Raw genomic sequence first — 21887 nt, 5'->3', positions numbered from 1 at the left:
GTACAGGTCATCTTATGCTCCCCATCTGCTACCTTGCCAACTACTAGAGGAGTGAAATGCAGACTCTGTAACATATACATGTCAACAGATACACGGACATCCAAAAGTTCCATTTACATCACAATGCATGAAATTAACTATTATCCAAGCTATTCTTAAAAAATACACAGCACAGACATTTAGTACTAGTACATGCCAATGTTTGTACATCACACAGATTATACGAATACAAAATAAAGCAGTATAATTTCACACTACTAGGACATACTTCATGCCCCATCTTGAATTTTTTGTAAAAATTATTACTTAGAGAGCTTAAAAGTTCTTACCTGGTAAGTGTGTATTCCCTGAGTCCTGAATGGAGGTTCATGGCAGAGAAGGTCCCAATGCAGCCTCGCAAACGTTTATCTCGGCCCATCTTCCACGTTACAAACAATGGGCTACAAAACACAAAGCCATTCATTCCTACACAATAGAATCAGGTCGCAAGGATTGCACAGAACACAAACACCTGACACGAGACTCTGCTGGACAGATCAATCTAAAATGCAGACAGGAAGCCCAATGCCTCGAATACTGGACGATAACTGTGGTCCCTTGGGAGTTTTGGGTTTAGCTCAATAAATTTATTATTCTGACCTTAGCGGGATATTTGAGGCATAGGACCAAGAGCTCAGAGAACTTATATATTGTTGGTAATAACCTACAGCACTCAAATACAGGGATTATGCCAGCACATCAGAAATCTGGGATTAGCCAGGCAACTCAAAATATTCTTCAAGAACCTTGCAGCAATCATAGTGGTAGTATCTATATTCTGCTACTGCTGACATTTAAAATCTAATCTGGAAATATGCAAATTAGGCTACATTCCGGTACTATAAAACTTCACAAAAACCACGTTTCAATATATATTTTCACACACGAATACTCTGGTATAATTCAGTACAGAACATATCCTGCGACATCAGATATACAGAATACAATCGATAACTGCAGAGATTCTGGTGCAGTACCTTGGGCAGAATATTGGTGGATTATTAAACTCTTATCTATTATGTATTTACAAGAGAATCACCTGTAACTACTTTGGCTCTACAAATATTTTGGCTCTACAGATAGTCAGTATATAATGTGATGCTATTGATATGCTGATACAATAGGCATAGAGCTCAGTAGGAGTGCATTCTGGAGTATGATAGCTATCAAAGGATCTCTAGTTGTGTACCCAATATATCTGGGTTCCTGGTTCAGTCTCCCAGATTCTGATTTTAGCCCAATCTCTCTAGAAACTCTGGAATTATTCTGACACTTGAAGACTGTTCTGTTACCTGGCATATTCTGGGATTTGAGTATTACATCAAATATTATGGAATTAGGAATTATTCCAAATTTTCTGTGAAATACCCCATGTTCTAGAATGATATGCCAAAGAAATCATTACTGGAGCATCAACTTGTTATTTTTACAATTTATATAAATGGATAGATTGGTAAATTTGCTGCTAATACAAATATAGGTAAGGAAGTAAGCTGTGAAGGGAAGTGAAGATTGGGGACAATATTTCATCTTCACTAACACTCAACACTGGAGCCCCCCAGGGATGCGTACTCAGCCCACTACTGTACTCTCTGTACACCCATGACTGTGTCGCCAAGTATCAGACTAATACCATTTACAACTCACTGATGACATCACCATTGTCGGTCAAATCTCAGATGGCGACGAAACAGACTACAGACAGAAGGTGGAAGACCTGGAAAAATGGTGCACTGAGAACAACCTAGCTCTCAATGCCGGCAAAACCAAGCAACTGATTATTGACTTTCAGCAGGATGTTACTTATGCCCACCTACACATTAACAGCACAGAGGTGGAATGAGTGGAGAGTGTCAAGCTCCTGGGAGTGGTCATCCACAAAAAGCTTCCTTGGACTCTTCATGTGGACGCACTGGTTACAAAGGCCCAACAATGTCTCTTCTTCTTCAGGCAGCTGAGGAAATTTGGCATGATGACAAATACCCTTGCCATCTTTTATAGGTGCGACATCGAGAGCATTCTGTCTGGATGTATCACTACCTGGTATGGCAACTGTACCATTCAAGATCGGAGATGGTTACAGAGAGTGGTGAACTCGGTCCGGACAATCACAAAGGCCAACTTGACTACACCTCCTCCCATCCTGCCCCCTGTAAAAACGCCATCCCATTCTCCCAATTCCTTCGTCTCCGCCGCATCTGCTCCCAGGAGGACCAGTTCAAAATACGTACAACACAGATGGCCTCCTTCCTCAAGGACCGCAATTTCCCTCCCGACGTGGTCGACGGTGCCCTCCACCGCATCTCCTTGTGTTTGATTTTGTCTACTTTCTGTGGTTTTATTTACCCTAATGAAGAAGAGCATATCTTCTCAACATCACAACTATTGATCTCACCCTGCTTGGCTGTTGTATGGAACCCCCTACGTGTTAACCCCTTAAAGCCAAATACATAACAATATTGTCAAATTTGATGGAATTTTAATGCATTTACTTTAGGGGAAATTTGGCATGTTAATATGCTGCAGTTTTTCTTATCTGCGATGTTTTGTGTTATGTTGCTGAAAATATTACTGATGAAATACTTAGCAGTTGTAGTAAAATCATGCGTATACTTAGGATGAAGAAGATTATGAGTACCACATATGCTTGGTCCAGTTCTTGTTGGATTCATTTGGATATCAAAGTTGAAACTTTATTGCTGGAACAGCACAGCAGGTCAGGCAGCATCCAGGGAACAGGAGATTCGACGTTTCGGGCACAGGCCCTTCTTCAGGAATGAGCAGAGAGTGTTCAGCAGGAGAAGATAAAAGGTAGGGAGGAGGGACTTGGAGGAGGGGAGTTGGAAATGTGATAGGTCAAGGTGAGGGTGATAGGACAGAGTCCCTACCTTTTATCTTCTCCTGCTGAACACTCTCTGCTCATTCCTGGAGAAGGGCCTGTGCCCGAAACGTCGAATCTCCTGTTCCCTGGATGCTGCCTGGCCTGCTGTGCTGTTCCAGCAATAAAGTTTCAACTTTGATCTCCAGCATCTGCAGACCTCACTTTCTCCTCCCATCTATAGAATCAATCTACCAGGCCCGCTGTCAAGGAAAGGCCACCAGCATTCTCAAAGATCCATCCCACCCTGGCAATGTTTTTTCTACAACCTCTACCATCGGGGAGAAGGTACAGAAGCCTGAACACACGCACCAGCCGGTTTCGAAACAGTTTCCACCCTGAGGTTCAAATACTGAATGTACTCTCAAGCTCTTAACATTGGCCTGTACCTGTGTTTTTGTTTTTGCCGCTGTGTACCTATTATTTACTTATCTATGCTACTTAACTCTGTAATCTGCCTGTATTGCTCGCAAGACAAAGCTTTTCACTGTGCCTCAATTCAATTCAATTCATTGTAGATAGGTTAAATGGGTAAAGATTTGGCAAATGAAGTAAAGTACCAGAAAACATTAAGTTGCACATTTTAGTAGGGAAGAGAAAAAGTATTTTATCTATGAGGTACCTGGGTATCCTAATGTAAGGATCACAAAAGATTAGCATGCAGGTACAGCAAGTGATCAGGAAAACTAATAACACATTAGTACTTATTACAAGGAACTGATTAAAAAGATAAGGTGGTTTACTTCAATTATAGATTTGGAGAACGCTAGTGTTGGACTGGGGTGTATGAATTCTCCACAACCACCTGATGAAGCAGCAGTGCTCTGAAAGCTAGTGCTTCCAAATAAACTGGTTGGGCTATAATCTGGTGTTGAGTGATTTTTAACTTCAGTTATAGAGGCACTGCTCAGACCACGTGTACAGTACTGACCTTTAAAGAAGGATATAGAATTGGAGGAATTTCAGAGATGCTAGTCATACGAAGAATCATTGGATAGACTAGGATTGCATCCACTGGCGGTTATAAGACTGAGAGGAGATTTGATTGAAGTACACATGTTCCTACAGAGGTTTGACAGAGCGCATGTGGAAAGAATGCTTCCTCTTGTGGAAGAAACTAGAATTTGGGATCGCTGATTAAAAGTGAGAGGTTGGTCCATTTAAACCAGAGATAAACAGGTTGAATGTTTTTGAAACTGTCTTCTCAAAAAGGCAATTGAAGCAGAGTCTTTGAATGGTTTTTAAGGCAGAATTAGATTAATCTTTGACAGGCAAGAGGGCGAATGGTGATGGCGAAAAGCTTTCGGAAATAAACAGGGATGCAGACTAATCAGATCAGTCATGATCTTGTTGAAAGGCTGAACAGCTGAGGGAAGCTCCAAGTGACTTCCTCCTGTTCCTGATGTGTACGTTTGTATATTTCAAGACTGCCTAGTATGTCAGGTATTCTGGAATTAACCTGCATGTTAAGAGAATCCTGAACTAGGACATCCGCAAGCTTGGGGCAGCATGGTGGCTCAGTGGTCAGCACTGCTGCCTCACAGCGTCAGGGACCCGGATTCAGTTCCACCTTTGGGCTGAATCTCTGTGTGGAGTTTGCACATTCTCCTTGTGTCTGCGTGGGTTTCCTCCGGGTGCTCCGGTTTCCCCCCTCAGTCCAAAGATGTGCAGATTAGGTGGATTGGCCATGGGAGATTGCCTGTAGTATCCAGGGATGTGCAGGATAGGTGGATCAGCCCTGGAAAATACAGGATTACAGACATGGGGTTGAGTCTGGGTTCAGCGTGGACTTGATGGGCTGAATGGCCAGCTTCCACACCGTAGGGATTCTATGATTCAATGACACTAAGTCCCCTTGTGTTTCAGAATTCTGAAGCCTTTCCCCATTTAGAAAACAGCCTCTGTCTCTATTCTTCTTACCAAAGTGCATAACCTCACACTTCCCCACAGTGCATTCCATCTGCCATTTTAGTCCACACTCCTAACCTCGCCAGGCCCTTCCTGCTTCCTCAACACTACCTGTCCCTCCAATTATCTTTAAGTCATCTGCAAACTTAGCAACAATGCCCTCAGTTCCTTTGTCCAGATCGTGGAGGCATAACGTGAATAATTGTGAACCCAACCTGGACCCCTGCAGAACTCCACTCGTTACTGGCTGCCATCCTGAAAAAGACCGCTCTCTCTCTCTTCCTTCTGCCAGTCAGCCTATCGTCTATCCATGCCAATACCTTGCCCCTAACATCATGGGCTCTAATCTTATTTGGTAGACTCCTGTGCAGCTCCTCATCAAGGCCTTCTGGAAATCCAAATCAATCATATCCCCAGGTCTCCTTTGTTGAGAAGGAAGTATTGCTGAAATCAGTCACTGAGCAGATAGAAGTTCCATATTAAGATATTCCAGTCCCAGATTGATCATTCAAAAATTCTAGATTTGATCAAGGACCAGATAATCTGTAATCAACTATATACCAAATATTCAGCAATTTGTTAGCTAGCTCAGTTGACAAGTTGGCTGGCTTGTGATGCAGAGTAATGCAAACAGCACTGGTTCAATTCCTGCACTGGCTGAGATTACCACGAAGGCCCCTCCTCTGAGGAGGGTAACCCTCAGATTAAACTTATCACTTGTCATCTCAATCAAATAAGAGAGCAGCCCAATGGTCCTCTGGGACTACTATGACTATATCTCTTTATCCCAATAGGTTCAAGAATGTTGTCTTTTCACTCTCGAGTAACAGAGTGTGGAAAGACTGAAATGTTTACCAGGCAGGTGTAGCAAACCATAAAGGTGGCAAATGGTATGTTGGCCTTCATTACAAGAGGATGCAAGCTCAGACGTAGGGAGGGCTTACTACAGTTAAACAGCACATGGGTAAGACTCCTCCTGGACTATTAAGTGCAGTTGTAGTTTCCTTACCGAAGAGAGGATATACTTGACTTATTGGGAGTACAGCAAACATTCACTCAGTCGATACCATGATGACAGTACTGCCATTTGAGGAGAGATTGATTCAATTGGATATATACTCACTGTCACTTAGCAGGATGAGAGAGGATCTGATTGAACCATTTGAAACTCAAACAGAGCTAGATAGACTAGATGCAAGGAGGATATTCTCCTTGCTTGGGGAGTCTAGAACTAGGGGTGAAACTCTCAGCATATGGAGTAGGCCATTCAGGGCCTCTCAGAGAGGTCAATCTGTGAATTCACTACCACAGAAGGCTATGTAGGCCAGGTCATTGAGTATATCCAAAATAAAATTGCATTTTTTTTAAAAAATGCGTAAAGGCATCTGGGGTATGGAGGGAAAGTGGGAACATGGTATTGAGATACAGGGTCAGCCATATTCACATTGAGTGGTTGTGCTAATACTGCAATATAAATAACAATAGGTGCAGTACTAGGCAATGTACCACATGGTTATTGTTCAGAAGCTAAGTATTGTTTTGTCTACAGTGTCATTCGGTAGAACACTTTTCTCTTAAACTGACTGCACAGGTCAGGTGGCAGGGTCTAGGCAATAATCAACAGGAAAATGAAGGGACAGACGTATAACCGAGATTGTAAAATAAAGTGAAGCATGATCTTCAGCCCACTGCTGGGAGCTCGAAATGAAGGTGATCAGATTTTGAAGTTGAAATCAGCCTGTGAGAAGGGTAATACCAAAAACAAATTTCCCCCATTTTGAGAATGACGAGAGATTGAATTAAATGAAATCTACTTTGACTGCTGCTCTGGGCTCACTTGGAATTTAATGCATTCTCCAGACAAGGACAAATTTATTGTGGATCCCAAGCTCCACAGATTTGATCCAATCAGACCGGATCACATCAAAGGGTCAGTTAAGAGTCGACCACGATGACGTGGGATCAGATTCCCACACAGAGCCAATAGGTACCAACAGCAGGATTCCTTCCATTAAAGGTCAAGAATGAGCCAATTGGGCTTTAACGACAAACCAACAGCTTTGGAACACTTTTCTTATCACCAGATTTTGCAAATTCAAATTCTCAAACAACAATGTTGGGGAGGGAACTCATTCTCAGGATTATTAACCCAGGCACTAACATGAACTCTAGACTCGGTGTTATCACATCCAGGTTTAAGCAAAGCTCGCCTGGCCCAGAGGTTGGGACACGATCCTTGCAAACAGGACCCCCCTCATGCTGAGGTAGTGGACAATTTTTCAAGCAATCTGCTCAGGAGGTGTTACAACACGCCTCTGGAGCAAACGGGGCTTGAACCCAGGCCTCCTAGCTCAGAGATCAGGGTTGTACCACTACACCACAAGGCAACCCTCACGCTGAGAGAGAAATAAGGCAGCCTGCCTTGTTTCACAAATGGTTATCAGGCCTGGAGATAGGCACAAAAAGACTATGGCGAAAGGAAAGGGATGAGAATGGCACTGCAAGTCTTTCGAGCTCAAAAATAGTATCGATGGTGCATAAAGACACTTGGGACACGCAACCTAACAGAGGCCATTTTGGAACAGGCTTTAGTGTGCAGACAGCAGACATCCACCAGTAATATACAGAGCAGGTGGAAAGCTCCTGTAGTGTAATGGTAGTGGCTCTAATACTAAGCCAGGAGGCCTGGGTTCAAGTCCCACCTGCTCCAGGCAGGTGTACAATAACATCTCTGAACAAATTGATAAAACAATACCTATACAATAGGCCAATCATGAAGTCAGTGTGAAACAATAATTTGACATCCGTGCAGCCAATCTTGCAGCTGAACACTCCAGACAATGCCCTTTCTCCAGCTCGCACAGATATTCACACGTAGGACACATCCTGCTATCTAAAGGAATTATCGATCATTCAATTATTCCCAAACCTAGACACAAAACATTCTGAAAGTCAATCTGAGAGCCCATTTACTTGACTCCACTAAATGGCAGCGTGAATTCTGTTTCTCTTCACAAGTGCTGTCTGATTGTTGACTTTCTCCAGATTTTTTTTTCTTATATTGAAAGCACAAACCCTAGACTGATTCAAAACGAAAAGGCTCTTGTTACCAAGCAATCTTGACAAATATGAACACAGCTAGATCCCTATAGGATCCCTACAGCTCCAGCAGCGACTTAAATACACAACATTTGCAATGGGATCTGCAAATCAAAACTTGGTTTAACATTGTGTACGAGATGACACCAAATTAGGTAATGAACACATGTCCACTGAAGCGGCAAGAGAATCCAACAGCAGGTTAGTTGCTTGGTTATTTTCACAAAGTGCTGGTGCTATCCAGAGCCATTTGAAAAGTCTACAGGGAATTGTGTGGTATGTGCTGAAAGGTTTTGCTGCTGACTTCAAGGCTTCTTCACAGACCCAACTGCTCCCCAACACATGAGGGGAATAATAACCCTTCCTCTTGGAATGTGGCATAACCGGAAGAACGTGCAAATGCCACAAAGAGCAGGATCAGCAAGTAAAAGAGGAAGGGGGGAGGCAAGAAGGGCTCTCAGCAGACTGAACACCACTGCATTTGCTCAGATTGTAGGCTCACCCCTGGAGAGGGTGCCATTGACCACATGTACATGGGTTTACAAGCAAAATGTTGCCATGCACTGGAACGGAAAGAGATACAACTCCCTCAACATACAGCTGGTGTGTAGCTGTAGGCAGCGAGAGTCATTGTGATGCTCCCATTCTGTGACATTCAACAGTGCCAGCTGCGTTTCAGCCCGCACAGCAAACCAAAAGTGGCTGCTGGGAGACTAAGGGGACCCTAGGGTTAACATTGCTCTTATGAAATGACAGCCCTTAGCACCAGATATCTTTGAATCATATAGTTATTGTCTCCATCACACTTTGCACACAGTAGTCACTGGATGCAGGTGTGTGAGTGGGTTACAAACCAGAATCAGTGGTTAGTCCTAGTTTCCCAGTAGTCACCGTTTGGATTACTCTATGGCTGAAGCTATCCAGTGTGAAGTTGTGGACAGGGATAAGGTTCAGGCAGGACAAGGAGGAGGGGGGAAGGAGGAAGGCAACAGTCCATGTTACCAAGAGAGCGCCTCTTCATAGGAGCCGTACATGAGCTAATTCACAAGATCCATTGTTTCTCTCTGAACTCTTCACCCCAAAATAAACCAGTTCACAATTCCCTGCATTACATCTACCTGTCGATCTCCTTCAGAAATTCTATACAATCCATCTCATGGTTTACAAGGCTTCTAACTATTGTATCATCAGCAAATTTTGAAATTGTACACTATACAAGGTCTCAGTCATTAAATACATCAGGAAGAGAAGGGCAAGGTTAGTAGTAACACCACTCCCCTTGGGAGCTCCATGATAAAACTCTCTCTGGTCTGAAAGACAATCACTCACTACTTTAGATTAGATTAGATTAGATTAGATTAGATTACTTACAGTGTGGAAACAGGCCCTTCGGCCCAACAAGTCCACACCGACCCGCCGAAGCGCAACCCACCCATACCCCTACCTTTACCCCTTTACATGATTAGAACTATTTTCATTCCTGTCATTCACTCAATTTCTGATTCATATCACCACTGTTCCTATTATTCCACGAGCACTGAATTTGCTCACAATTCTGTTGTGCTGCACTTTATCAATGTATGCCACATCATATGGATTACTCTTATCAACTTTTAGAAATCTCAAGCCAATTACTTAGACGTGATTTGCCCTCAACATTTTCTGGCTTTCCTTAATTAATCGGTATTTGCCCAGGCGATTATTAATTCTGTCCCAAATTTAGAACTAATCACTCTTGTACATGCTCTTAGTATTGATTATAGTGCTCCCAACCAGTGCTAGGCCAGTGACTGCAGAATGGCTAGTGGCTTTCAGTGGAGGAGATTGCAATACCTTTGCCAAACAAGCTTGACGAGTTCTAGGCTTACATTATTGGCTGGTTGACGAGACCCAGAACAACAGGGTCACTGGCAGAGTGGGCAGAAGAAAGATTGATGCTGTTGTGCTGAAAGTGTACAAGACGCTCATACTGAAAGGAGCCACCGCACTAGGGTGATGCCTCAGGCACCATGTAATCTGTTCAAGGACAGATCGCTGGACTGTCTGCCAGTCACTTTGGGTACTGGATTGGCTGCATGAATAGTAGTCGAGAGTGTGATGCAGGAAAAAAAAACAGATCAGGCAGCATCCGAGGAGCAGGGGAATCGACGTTTCTGGCAAAAGCCCTTCATCAGGCATGAATAGCAGCAGTCTAGGTTGGTGAGGCAGCATCATACACTGGATCATGGTGGCACAAATATGCAGATGGATCTGGCAATTCCATGCTGGAAGGGATACCCTCTAAGGTCTGTACAAAGCCCTGAGCTGAGTTGCTGCTGGCTTCTCCAAGCAGCCAAACATTTAATACAGAGTTTCATAGTAGGCTCCCCAATGCACCGAACATCTCATTGTGCGTGTGCATCAACATTCTGCTGCAGCTTGATGCAAAGGCTTCACCCTGGTCCACTACAGCAGAAGCCCAGTGAGCTGGAACCACTACTAACCTTGCCCAAATTGCAGGGTATATATGCCTAGCGTCTCACCATATGCTGATCCCACCACTAATCTAGACATGCAGAGTGTTTGTATCTGGGATCGTAAAGGGGTCATGGGATGAGGACCATTAAGGACAGAATCTGTATGCAATTACATCAGTCCCACCATTGAGCACATCGCCAAAAATGGGGATGTGCTCAGAGAATGGCCATTATAGACACCTCCATGGCAGTTAGAGCATGAGGGGTGTGTGCAGTCCTCACCCAGATAGCTACTGCTATCTTTGGAGTGTGCCACCTTCTCAAGGGGGAGAAGAGGGCTTCAGTGAGTGCCATGCAGTGATGTTTGGCTGATATGGGTGGATAGCTAGCAACATGTGCAACCTGACAGATGACAGCTTGAGGCTCCCAACAGTGCAGTGTGCACATGGGTGAGGCAAAGCATGATAAAGTCGTGATTGATATAGCTAGCGGATAGACGGATGACCAGGATGAGCTGAAAATGTGTTGCTGGAAAGGCGCAGCAGGTCAGGCAGCATCCAGGGAACAGGAGAATCGACGTTTCGGGCATAAGCCCTTCTTCAGGATGACCAGGATGAGGCAATTAAACAGCAGTTGAAGCAGTTAATTGGACATGACATTTGAAGAAGCATTCGCTAATCCTGACCACTGGACTGGGGTTCACTGAACTTCCACTTGGAACTGCATTTGCCAAAGTACATTCTTACCTAATTGTTGCCAAGGTGCCATTTGGAACACTGTTCCTACGCTGCTACCTTTCAGTGACCCCAATGACCCATCTTAGGCTCCTCCCAATTTACCCCACTGTTCAGACAATGAGACACCTTGCCAGCTTTAGCTCAATGGCAGCACTGTCACTTCCAAAGTGGTTTAATTTCTACTCGAGAGCCACAAGCTGGCACTGCACTTCAGTTCAAACAAAATGACAAGAAGTTAAACCGATATCTATTCTGCCCTGACAGTTGCTTCTTTAGCACTCACCAGAGTGATTAAAAAAATAGGGAAGTTCTTCCTGGTGTACTGGCCAATCGTTATCCCTCAAACTCACCAGGGTAGCCATGTTCATTTGGTGGATAAGGTAAAAACAATGACTGCAGATGCTGGAAATCAGATTCTGGATCAGTGGTGCTGGAAGAGCACAGCAATTCAGGCAGCATCCGAGGACAGGCAAAATCGACGTTTCGGGCAAAAGCCCTTCAACAATCACTGTACTTCCAAAGCACTTCATTGGCTGTGAAGTCTTTTAAGACAGTGACATTCACTGTTATATGCTGAGACAACAGGCCGACTGGCATGAAAGAGACCCAGGACACTGATGAGAATGACCAGCAACACTGTACCCGAGATAATATCTACTGAAGGTTCCAATTGTGGAACAATACCCACAGCTGTGGACTGTTTCTCCTAATGGCATTGTGGGAACACATATACCACACAGACTGCAAGACATTCAAGGGAGGAGGTCACCATGACCTTCTCAACAGCAGTTAAGGATGGCAACAAACTTTGGCTATGCCAGAAATGCTCACATTCTATGAAGGAATTTCAAAAAGCATACATAGCAACTCAAGATGCTTAAATTATACAATCTTGACCCTAGTGGTGGGGGTATACAGCATCGTGGGTACAGCATAGACAACTTTTTTCCTTAAAATGAAGGGGGACAGGTTTAAGATAAATGGCATTTAGAAGTTAAGGAGATAGGAGGGGGAACGTTTTTTCACAATAAGTTGATAGGATCTGGGATGTGCTTCTCAAGTGTGTGGTGAAGGTGGGGTCAATGGAGACTTTCTAGAGGAAACAGGATGATCTGAAAAGGTAGAATGGGCAAGGTTTCAGGGAGAAAGTGGGCAAGTGCAACGAGGGGAGTTGCTCCTTCAGAGAGCCAGAATAAACATAATAGGGCTGAGTGTCCTCCATCTGAGCAGCAGCTATTTTAAGTTTCCGTGAGGGTATACTGAAGGCCTTTTCAGGACTCTACATAGATTTAGAGGTAGAGCAAAGAAGACTGAAGCACATTCGCCTGAAACCAGGATTCAAAGCTACAATTCAATTGCTTAAAGTCAATCTACAAGAGCGAAACAAAAGCAAAAACAGCGAACACTGGAAATCCAAAATTAAAATTTAAAATGCTGCAAGTACTCGGGTTTGGCAGCATATATGGAGAATATTTCAGGTTCATCAGTACAGTGGTTTAGAATTGTCCTGAAACATCATCTCCACATTTTCTGTTTTTATCACAATGTGAAACTTCTAACAAACCTGTTACAAGAGATAGGAGAGAATCAACAGTTAATTATTTTCAAAATCTAACTCTGAACCTCTTCCAAAAGGTTCAGTTGGTAAATGCATTGTCAAGATAAGGAGCAGGAGGGGCTCACATCAGACTTATAGTCTGCATAATTACCCAAACTCATGCAAAATGGTTGTCAGGACCTCTTTTTATGGTACCACAGTCACAATCCTGATCACTAGCCACCACTAAAAAGTACACCTCAGACAAAAGACTTCCAGTTTGCAGTTTACCTACACTCAACTGCCCAGGCTTGCACAAGGGGAAACCGACCTCGGGGCAGAAGGAAGCCAGCAGTCATGGAGTTGTCATAACAGAGTTATAGGAGCTTCAGGGAAGAAAGGATGAGAATGGAAAGGGAATCCTACCCACACACACACACACACACCCTTCAAAGGATATACCCTTCACACACACACAATCTTACACTCACACTGGGAGCAAGGTCCCCAGATGACACCTTCCCAACCCCAAGTCTCCCCCTTGCTCTTCGCCAACACTCCTCATAGCCATTCAAGTCCCATTGGGCATTCAACCATCGTCGGGCAAGCCTTGCAGTCCCAAAGAGGAAAAGCTGGCAGCCCATGAAATGCTTCCTTAGTTTCAGTTGAAAACCTAACTCAGAGAGCCTGGACTCATTATGGGAAGGCTCGCAGGTCCCAGTGAGGTCAGGAGCCTGAGAATGACAGAATGGTGGGCTGCAGGAGAGGGAGATGGTGAGATACCTCAGCCAGTGATGAGACCCAGACACATTCGCAGTTAGAGGGGATGGAGATAGATTTGTTTTTTGGGGGGAGGGCCACAAATGGGCACAAGATAAATAGAAGGAGGCACTCCACCTCTCAGCTCAACCACGTCAGTTTCGCAGCAGGAAAATCTCAGACGGCTGAAGGCCCAGCAGAGCTCAATGATGGAAACCTGAAGGAAACGAACCAACCCACAAGGCAGCGTGTAATATTCTGGACATACATGCATTTGCAGAGCCAGTGCAACACAGACGCATGCATGCACACACTGACAGCATCATGGATCTACCTACAGTAAGCAGAGTGCAGCAGTTCAAGGCAGCAGCTCACCACCATCTTCTCAAAGGCAACTAGGAATAGGCAATACGTCATGGCTCAGTGAGTGCCACCTCCAGACACGAGAGTGAGCAACGCCTCCTCTGAGCCTGTGAGACCCAGGTAAATTTCAAAACAACAACCAACTTCCTCCTTTTGATCAGATTTCCACTACTTCACGCTTGCATTGTCAGACAAGGCGGCATGGTGGCTCAGTGGTTAGCACTACTGCCTCACAGCACCAGGAACCCAGGTCCAATACCACCCTTGAGCAACTGTAAGTAGGGTTTGCACGTTCTCCCCGTGTCTGTGTGGGTTTCCTCCAGGTGTTCCGGTTTCCTCCCACAGTCCAAAGATGTGCAAATTCGGTGGATTGGATTGCCCATAGTCTCCAGGGATGTGCATGCTCGGTGGAATAGCCATGGCAACGCAGGGTTACAGGGGTAGGGAAGATGGGTCTGTGTGGGATGTTCATCGGCGTGTCGGTGTGAACCCGATGGGCCAAACAGCCTGCTTCCACACTGTTGGGATTCTATGATTCTATGACAGAGGAGAAACAGGACTGGCATCAGCTTCTCAATCATCTTTTTACAATTTTACCCTGCCATTTTTAGTTGCAGTACAAGAACAGCAGCAGTAAATTACAGGTATACATTGCCAGAACTGCTCAAAGTGTCTGGAGCAGACAGCAAGCAGATACGCTAAATAACCTCATTTTGTTTGAACCTATTCACTGACACAATGAGCAGGTAGGTGGCTGGGAATGTAAAAGCTCACATTTGTTGACGCTGCAGCATCTCCTTGCATTTGTTGCTTTCAGATCTCTAGGCTCTGAATTCAGTCACTGCAATCAACTCCCACTTTAAACACTGCGAGGGGAAGAATGCGTGATTGACTGAGCTTCACACTGACCTGGAAGACTTAAATAATTTAAATGTTCCTCACCTATGCCCTACTCCATCACAATTTGAAAATTGTGAATTGAAACAGATAATAAAAATGGAATCAACTCTCAAAGGCCAGTGAAGGATGGGCCCAATCTCCCACTGAATTGGCTTGGTGTTGGCTGGATCCAATGTGGAAAACTTTTTTTTATAAACCAGTAAAATTTTCCCAGGGTCTCAAAATACTAAGTCATCAATACTGAGTGTTATAGACCCCACTCCAGAACAGCTGCCGTGAGATCACCCAAATATACACCGGCTCAGGAATGCCACATGGGGAGTCTGAACTTTTACCTTCTGCATCACAGTCAACCCAAAATACAACTCAGACACGAGTCGAAACTATTTGTGCGACTCAATGATAGCACTCCTGTCTCGCTCAGAGGTTTGAGGGTTCAAGCCCCACTAAGATTTGCATCGGCAATTAACTCTGCTTACTCAGTGCACCGAGAGAGTGCTACATTGTCATGATCTCAGGGGAAACATTGAAGCAGCTCACTCAGATGGATCTGAACAATCCCGTACATTCATTGATTGTTGATCCAATTATTATTTGTGGAACTGCATTTTTACAACAGTGATTATACAGCTAAAGTGTCATGAAATACTCGAATTGTGAAAAGTACTGTGTAAATGCAAGCCATGTGTCTGGCAATTCTTATGCCCAATCATTTTTCAAATGTTAGAAGCTCATCTTTTCAAGTTCTTCACATTCCTATTAAATTCCCTGCCCTGAGTTTAATCAACCAACATTTCATCTATCTGATTTAGACCACAGCAGCATTGGGCTGAAAGTCTTTGGCAGATCATTGACACTGTCTTTAGTCTTTCTCCCACTTCAACAGCTCATGTGCAATCTACAGAGTTTGTGTCACGTGACCTTGTTTCAATAAACACCATTTTACAGTTAGCCAAGTTGAACTATGAAAGGCCAGTGACAAACCCACCTTAGCATCGTTATCAAGGACAAAGAGGAGACTCGTGTCTGGTCAGTCTGGACTGAAATTCAAGCCAAGTCTCAGAAATACGGCAGCAGCATCTCTTTTGCTTTAAACCAAATGTGCTTCCTATTCCAACTGCAAAAGCTATGAAGGAAACCATGCTCCATGCTTCCAACATACAGTTATTAGGCCACCTGCTGGGAAACAAGAAAGCAGCCCAAGCTCCCTAACCTGCGAATGCTTGGTGGTAGGATGCAGCCCAGGAGCTCATTAAAGCATAGGAGTGAAATCCTGCACAGTGTCTAAATGGTACAAGTAGCACATTGCAGCTAAAAAGCCTTGGCACAGGTCACCGCCCAGCTTTGAAACAGCCTCTGTGCCGATCTGAAGAGCACTTACGCAATAGCAGTGCTGATTACTGAACTGCATCCAAATGACTTCAGCAATGGTGACTACACTTGCAGCCAAATGGTTCTGGCACGGCTTGCTGGACAGAGTCTAAACAAATCAGCCAGCATCCCTTAGCTGAAAGGAGTGGCTAAATATTTTGCACTCAGGTTACTGACAATACAGTACTGCAATCGAACCGGCTGCCAGGAGCTGTCAGGTAAGCAGGGGACTAACTCGCAGCCACTTCTCCCGACCATCCCCACGGCATTATGGCTGAGATCAGCACTCCTTCTACGGGAAGTCAGAGAAACACAGCTCACTAATACACCAGGAGGTATGTAGCATTAATCTACCCCAACACACCCTAATCACCCAGAGAAGAAGAATCTTGTTCATTTGACGAGGGGACTTACCCTCATGCTTCACTAATGTCCCTAAGTGGGAAGCATCAATGGGGAAGTGTTTGCTCCTCTCTACATTGAGTAGTATAGCGACTATCCTTATCCTGCAGTACTCACTATGGGTCATTGGTGAACCTGGGTGATCGGGGCAGTGGGAATCCGTACAGATGACAGTACAACACATCAAAGCAGTAGCAGCACATCTCTGCGGTCACCACCAAGTTCCTCACATTCACTCCACTGGTTCCACTGAGCCCAGTTCCGTTCGGACGGTTTCCCACTGTGGTCAGCCCAGTCACAGGGCTGAGTGCAGAGTTCAAGGAGTTCAGGTTCCCATTGCTCTCCCGGTTGTTCCTCTCGCAATGGTTCTGGCTGTAGTTGTGGTTCTGGCTGTGGTTGTGGTGATTCCCCAGGGCTGTTCCAGACTGCAGGCCAGGCACCGAGCCACAGCCTAGGCCCGTGCCAGGGTGGTTCAGCTGGTTGTGCACATTGCTGCCCGATAACTTGGGCTTCTTCACTCCACAGCAGCCCGCTGCTATCTTCTGCTCGAGCGTTGGCTCCACTTGAAGGCACCGCCTCTTTCCCATCCTCCTCTGTAACACAGTGTCAGCACGGCAGCCTGACAAGAGAAGGTCCAACAATTAGAAACATGACATGAACTGAGATAACACACTAATTGTTCATTCTCACAGTATGAGCATTAAACAAATGCACAACACATTATTCAGAAGTAATCACAGGGTAAAACTAAGAATTTCCCTTACCCCCACCACCACTAAAATGCAAACACTTCATACCAAAGCAGATCAACTATGACAAATTACCCAGGAATGCAGTCAGATTCTATCCTTCTGATCTTGGGTTGGTTCGAGAAAATATTTTTATAGGCTATGCAGAAGTTACAATTCATCTTCAGTTCTGGTGGAAACAGTTTGGATCAATGAACAGAGAACAGTAATCATAGGTATTTTAAGTGAATTCAGTTGGTCAGTTTTATAAGTAGTTCTAGTGCTGATGTCCTAAATGGGGGATGGGGTCAATGGATCAGTGTTTACACACCTCCTCCAATTCCATCAATATCCAGGTGCCCCAGGAAAGCAAATGATCCTACCAGTAGACTGGATTCCAAGAGAAAAGTAAAGACTTCCAGAACAGTCCTTTGCTGAATCCCAATCAGCCCAAAGCCATTAGTCTCAACCTTGGACAACCCTCTGGATTTATGGTAATAGGTTAGCTCTCCAAATTTCTTAGCATAATGTTGACAGTCTGTTGGTGTCAAGTGAAATCCCATTGGCATGGCTTGCCACCCAACACTCCGTTAACATGTAAGCCCATGCCAGACCAACAATAGATCGGAAGGTGATGTGAAAAAGATTGAGGGGTGACCATATAGAAGTTTATAAAAACATGACTATTCACCCAATCCATGCCCCTCAAGATCTTTTCACAAGAGTAGGGAGTCCAAAAGTAGAGGGCATAGTTTTAAGGTGAGGGGGAAAAGATTTAAAAGGGGCCTAAGGGGCAACTTTTTGTTTTACACGGAGGGTGGGGTGTGTGTCTGTGGAATGAGCTGCCAGAGGAAGTGGTGGAGGCCGGTACAATTACATTTAAAAGGCATCTGGATGGGTACATGAATAGGAAGGGTTTGGAGGGATATGGGCCAGGTGCTGTCGGGTGGGACTAGTTTGTGTTGGGATATCTAGTCAGCATGGACAAGTTGGATTGAAGGGTCTGTTTGTGTGCTGTACATTTCTATGACTTATTGCCGTGCCACTCCCCTCATGCGAAACACAACCAAACCACTTACATCTGCCCAAGCATTGCCATTCAACAAGAGTGTCAGGGCATTGCAAGAATGTACAATGACCTAAATATCTCAAGTGCAAATATTGAATTGTAATGTAGTGCTGAATGAAGAAATACAATGAGAACCTTTGATTTATTATCTGTGACTCCAAACAGCAATTCACCCAATCAGCATCAACCCATTTATAACAGCCATAGCAGCGCTACATAACAACACACCCAACAGTGCTACTCAGTCACAGCACTATTCACACAATTCAGAATCATGCCACCCAACATCAGGTAAAAGCACTGTACACTACACTATCTAGATGCCGCACAGCCACACTGTATCAAACACCAGCACTGGGTCCAGCATCATTCAGCTGACCTCATCAGGTTATTTCCAAGCTACGTCACTGTCATCCCCTTTTGGAAACGTTTCTAATAGTCATCATGTCAACCATAATTAACAGCATTTCTCCCCAATTTCATTACAACAGCATCTCAATAATTAAAACCGCTTGGTATTGTGTTGATAATGGCAAACAGGCTAAACGTTTCAGGTGAAATGATGAACCGTTTTAAGAAAAAAAACAAAGGTAAAAAAAAACAATCAAATTCTCCCCAAGCCTGGCAGCATTCTTCAATAATCTGAGCGCTACACCTTGACAAAACCTAAGCCCAATAGCAGCATAGTGAAATCAGAAAACAAATCAAGAAAGTTTGGCCTCAACAACAGAAGAAATCCAGAACTCCAGCTGAAGATTCTAGGGACACGGGTTCAAATCCAACCGTAGCATATAGTGAAATCTGAATTCAGTTGTTAAAAAAAAACTGGACTAAAACGGTAAATTCAGAGGCATTATGTAATTACTGTTTTGAAAATTAGAATTGCCAATCAATTTGACTAACTTCCTTTAGGAAAGGAGATCTGCTATCCTTACCTGATCAGGCCTGTATGCAAGCCCCGACCCAGTAGCATGGTTGATTCTTAACTGCCCTTTGGACAATGAGGAACAGGCTATAGATACTGGCCTAACAAGGGATTTCAATGTACGAACAAATTAAAACAATCTGGTTTTGTATGTTTATATTTTCAACACCCATGTTGACATAACAGAATATAAAAGGAGATGCTTCTTAATTAAACGGTTTGATTTGGAATCAATTCCTGCATTACCAGAACAAAGAGAAAGTATCTGGAAGACAAATGGTCAGACCCAAAGCAATGTCAAGCAAGATCTGACCTTAATTAGATTTTAATAAAAAAAACTAAATCCTTGGCTTCAATACTAGATTATATAGAAATATACAGTAGACAGTTTTATATACTTAGAGCCACCAGTCACTTCCCAAATACTAGAAATTAAATCAATACAAGTACACCATGTGAATTAAGTCAAAATAGGAATCAGACCTGACATTATAACCTATATGACATACGAACTGAAACTCCGAGAGTGTCATTCAACCTAATCAGTTTATAATGTTACACAAAGTATTCCTGACCCATCATGCCATAATTACAGGTTCCATACTAGATAATAATGTAATGTAATTGCAGGATTATACTGCAGTGTAATTAAAGGCTGAATGTCAGATTATACTGCAGTGAAATTATAGGATCAATAGTGGATTACATGGAGCTGTAATTACAAAGGACATGTACCAGATTTTTCAGAGGGGTAACTACAGGCAATATAATAAATTATACTGGAGTGTACTGGACTACACGCAAGGCTCACTGCAGGCAGTGCACTGGATTAAACGCAAGGTTCACTGCAGGCAGTGCACTGGATTATACAGAAGGCTCACTGCAGGCAGTGCACTGGATTAAACGCAAGCTTCACTGCAGGCAGTGCACTGGGTTATACAGAAGGCTCACTGCAGGCAGTGCACTGGATTATACGCAAGGCTCACTGCAGGCAATGCACTGGATTATACAGAAGGTTCACTGCAGGCAGTGCACTGGATTAAACGCAAGGTTCACTGCAGGCAGTGCACTGGATTATACAGAAGGCTCACTGCAGGCAGTGCACTGGATTATACAGAAGGTTCACTGCAGGCAGTGCACTGGATTAAACAGAAGGCTCACTGCAGGCAGTGCACTGGATTATACAGAAGGCTCACTGCAGGCAGTGCACTGGATTATACAGAAGGCTCACTGCAGGCAGTGCACTGGATTAAACGCAAGGTTCACTGCAGGCAGTGCACTGGATTAAACAGAAGGCTCACTGTAGGCAGTGCACTGGATTAAACAGAAGGCTCACTGCGGGCAGTGCACTGGATTATACAGAAGGCTCACTGCAGGCAGTGCACTGGATTAAACGCAAGGCTCACTGCAGGCAGAGCACTGGATTAAACGCAAGGCTCACTGCAGGCAGTGCACTGGACTATACAGAAGGTTCACTGCAGGCAGTGCACTGGATTAAACAGAAGGCTCACTGCAGGCGGTGCACTGGATTATACAGAAGGTTCACTGCAGGCAGTGCACTGGATTAAACGCAAGGTTCACTGCAGGCAGTGCACTGGATTAAACGCAAGGTTCACTGCAGGCAGTGCACTGGATTAAACGCCCAGATCGTGTACCGATTTATACACAGCGATCATTACAAGCAGTGTGTCAGATTATGTGGAGGGGTCAGCAGAGGCTGTGTACCAAATTATACTGCAACATAATCGCTGGCTATGTACTGCATTATGCAGATGTATAATTAGACTGTGTATCAAGTTATTCACAGATATAAATAAGACTGTATACCAGATTATACTGCAATAAAATTGTCGGTGTACACAAAGATATTGAGATTTAATTACACAATACATAGCAGACAATACGAAGGTGTATTATCAGGTTATATCTATAGTTCATTTCTATTAAATTTATTTTGTCTAATGAGAAATGGCAGGACATTTCAGTCTTGTGAAATGCATATCTTGTGCCATGTTGGAACTCCAGGATGTTTCTCAATGCCTGAACAACCAAGTGTGCAGGAAATATCACCAGTTTAAGGATGAGACCTTCTAAGTTTCAGAAGCTGAATTCATTGCATTGCATCCATGAGGATGAGATATACAAGGATACAATATTGCTACAGATGTGACCACTCTGTTTCTTGTGAATGTCCAGGTAGAGGGGAGTTAGGCTGTCACAAGCAGGGGAGAAGGAATAGGGAAATAATGCACAAATCTCCTAACTGCATGCTGCTCTCCATCCAGTACTCAACTCTGGATACGAATGGGATTGAAAGTTCCTCTGGAGAGTGCACCCAGCACCACGTTCACAACAAGCTCAACTGTGCAAGGGACCAAGAGGAAGCTTGAGAAAGAAAATAATTGGGTATTCAATACTTTGAGGAGTCCGACTTTCCTGCACCTGCAAAAGTGATCACAGGAAGACATGTTGCATTCCTGAAGCCAGGTGGCTTGGTTGCAGAGCACTTTGGGCTTGTGAGCAGCCAACGTCGCAGCTCATATCAGTAACAACTTGGGTGTAAAAATAGGTGCAGCCCTCCAGTCAATCTTTAGCGAGACACTGGTGGTGTCTCAAAAGCAATAACATCCAGATTTACACTCTGTGTCACCAAACATGAGTACAGAAATACAAGGATACATTGGATGAATGCATGGGGTGGGGAGGGGTGTGGGAG

At 44.1% G+C, this 21887-nt stretch overlaps 1 protein-coding gene across 4 annotated transcripts in view; it reads right to left on the bottom strand.

Annotated features, from left to right (window-relative positions):
- Window positions 1–21887, bottom strand: part of ammecr1 (AMMECR nuclear protein 1) — a 60189-nt gene that overhangs the window by 18024 nt on the left and 20278 nt on the right. For all 4 annotated transcript variants that reach the window (XM_043701761.1, XM_043701759.1, XM_043701760.1 and 1 more), the window contains 2 exons: window positions 16567–17068; window positions 330–440 (listed from right to left, as the gene is read on the bottom strand). In XM_043701761.1, the coding sequence (XP_043557696.1) occupies window positions 330–440; window positions 16567–17068 (613 nt within the window). The remainder of the gene's footprint in view (window positions 1–329; window positions 441–16566; window positions 17069–21887) is intronic.

This window comes from Chiloscyllium plagiosum, chromosome 13 (genome assembly GCF_004010195.1).
Source record: "Chiloscyllium plagiosum isolate BGI_BamShark_2017 chromosome 13, ASM401019v2, whole genome shotgun sequence".
Classification (NCBI taxonomy): domain Eukaryota; kingdom Metazoa; phylum Chordata; class Chondrichthyes; order Orectolobiformes; family Hemiscylliidae; genus Chiloscyllium; species Chiloscyllium plagiosum.
This window is presented reverse-complemented; position numbering and strand designations above follow the sequence as displayed.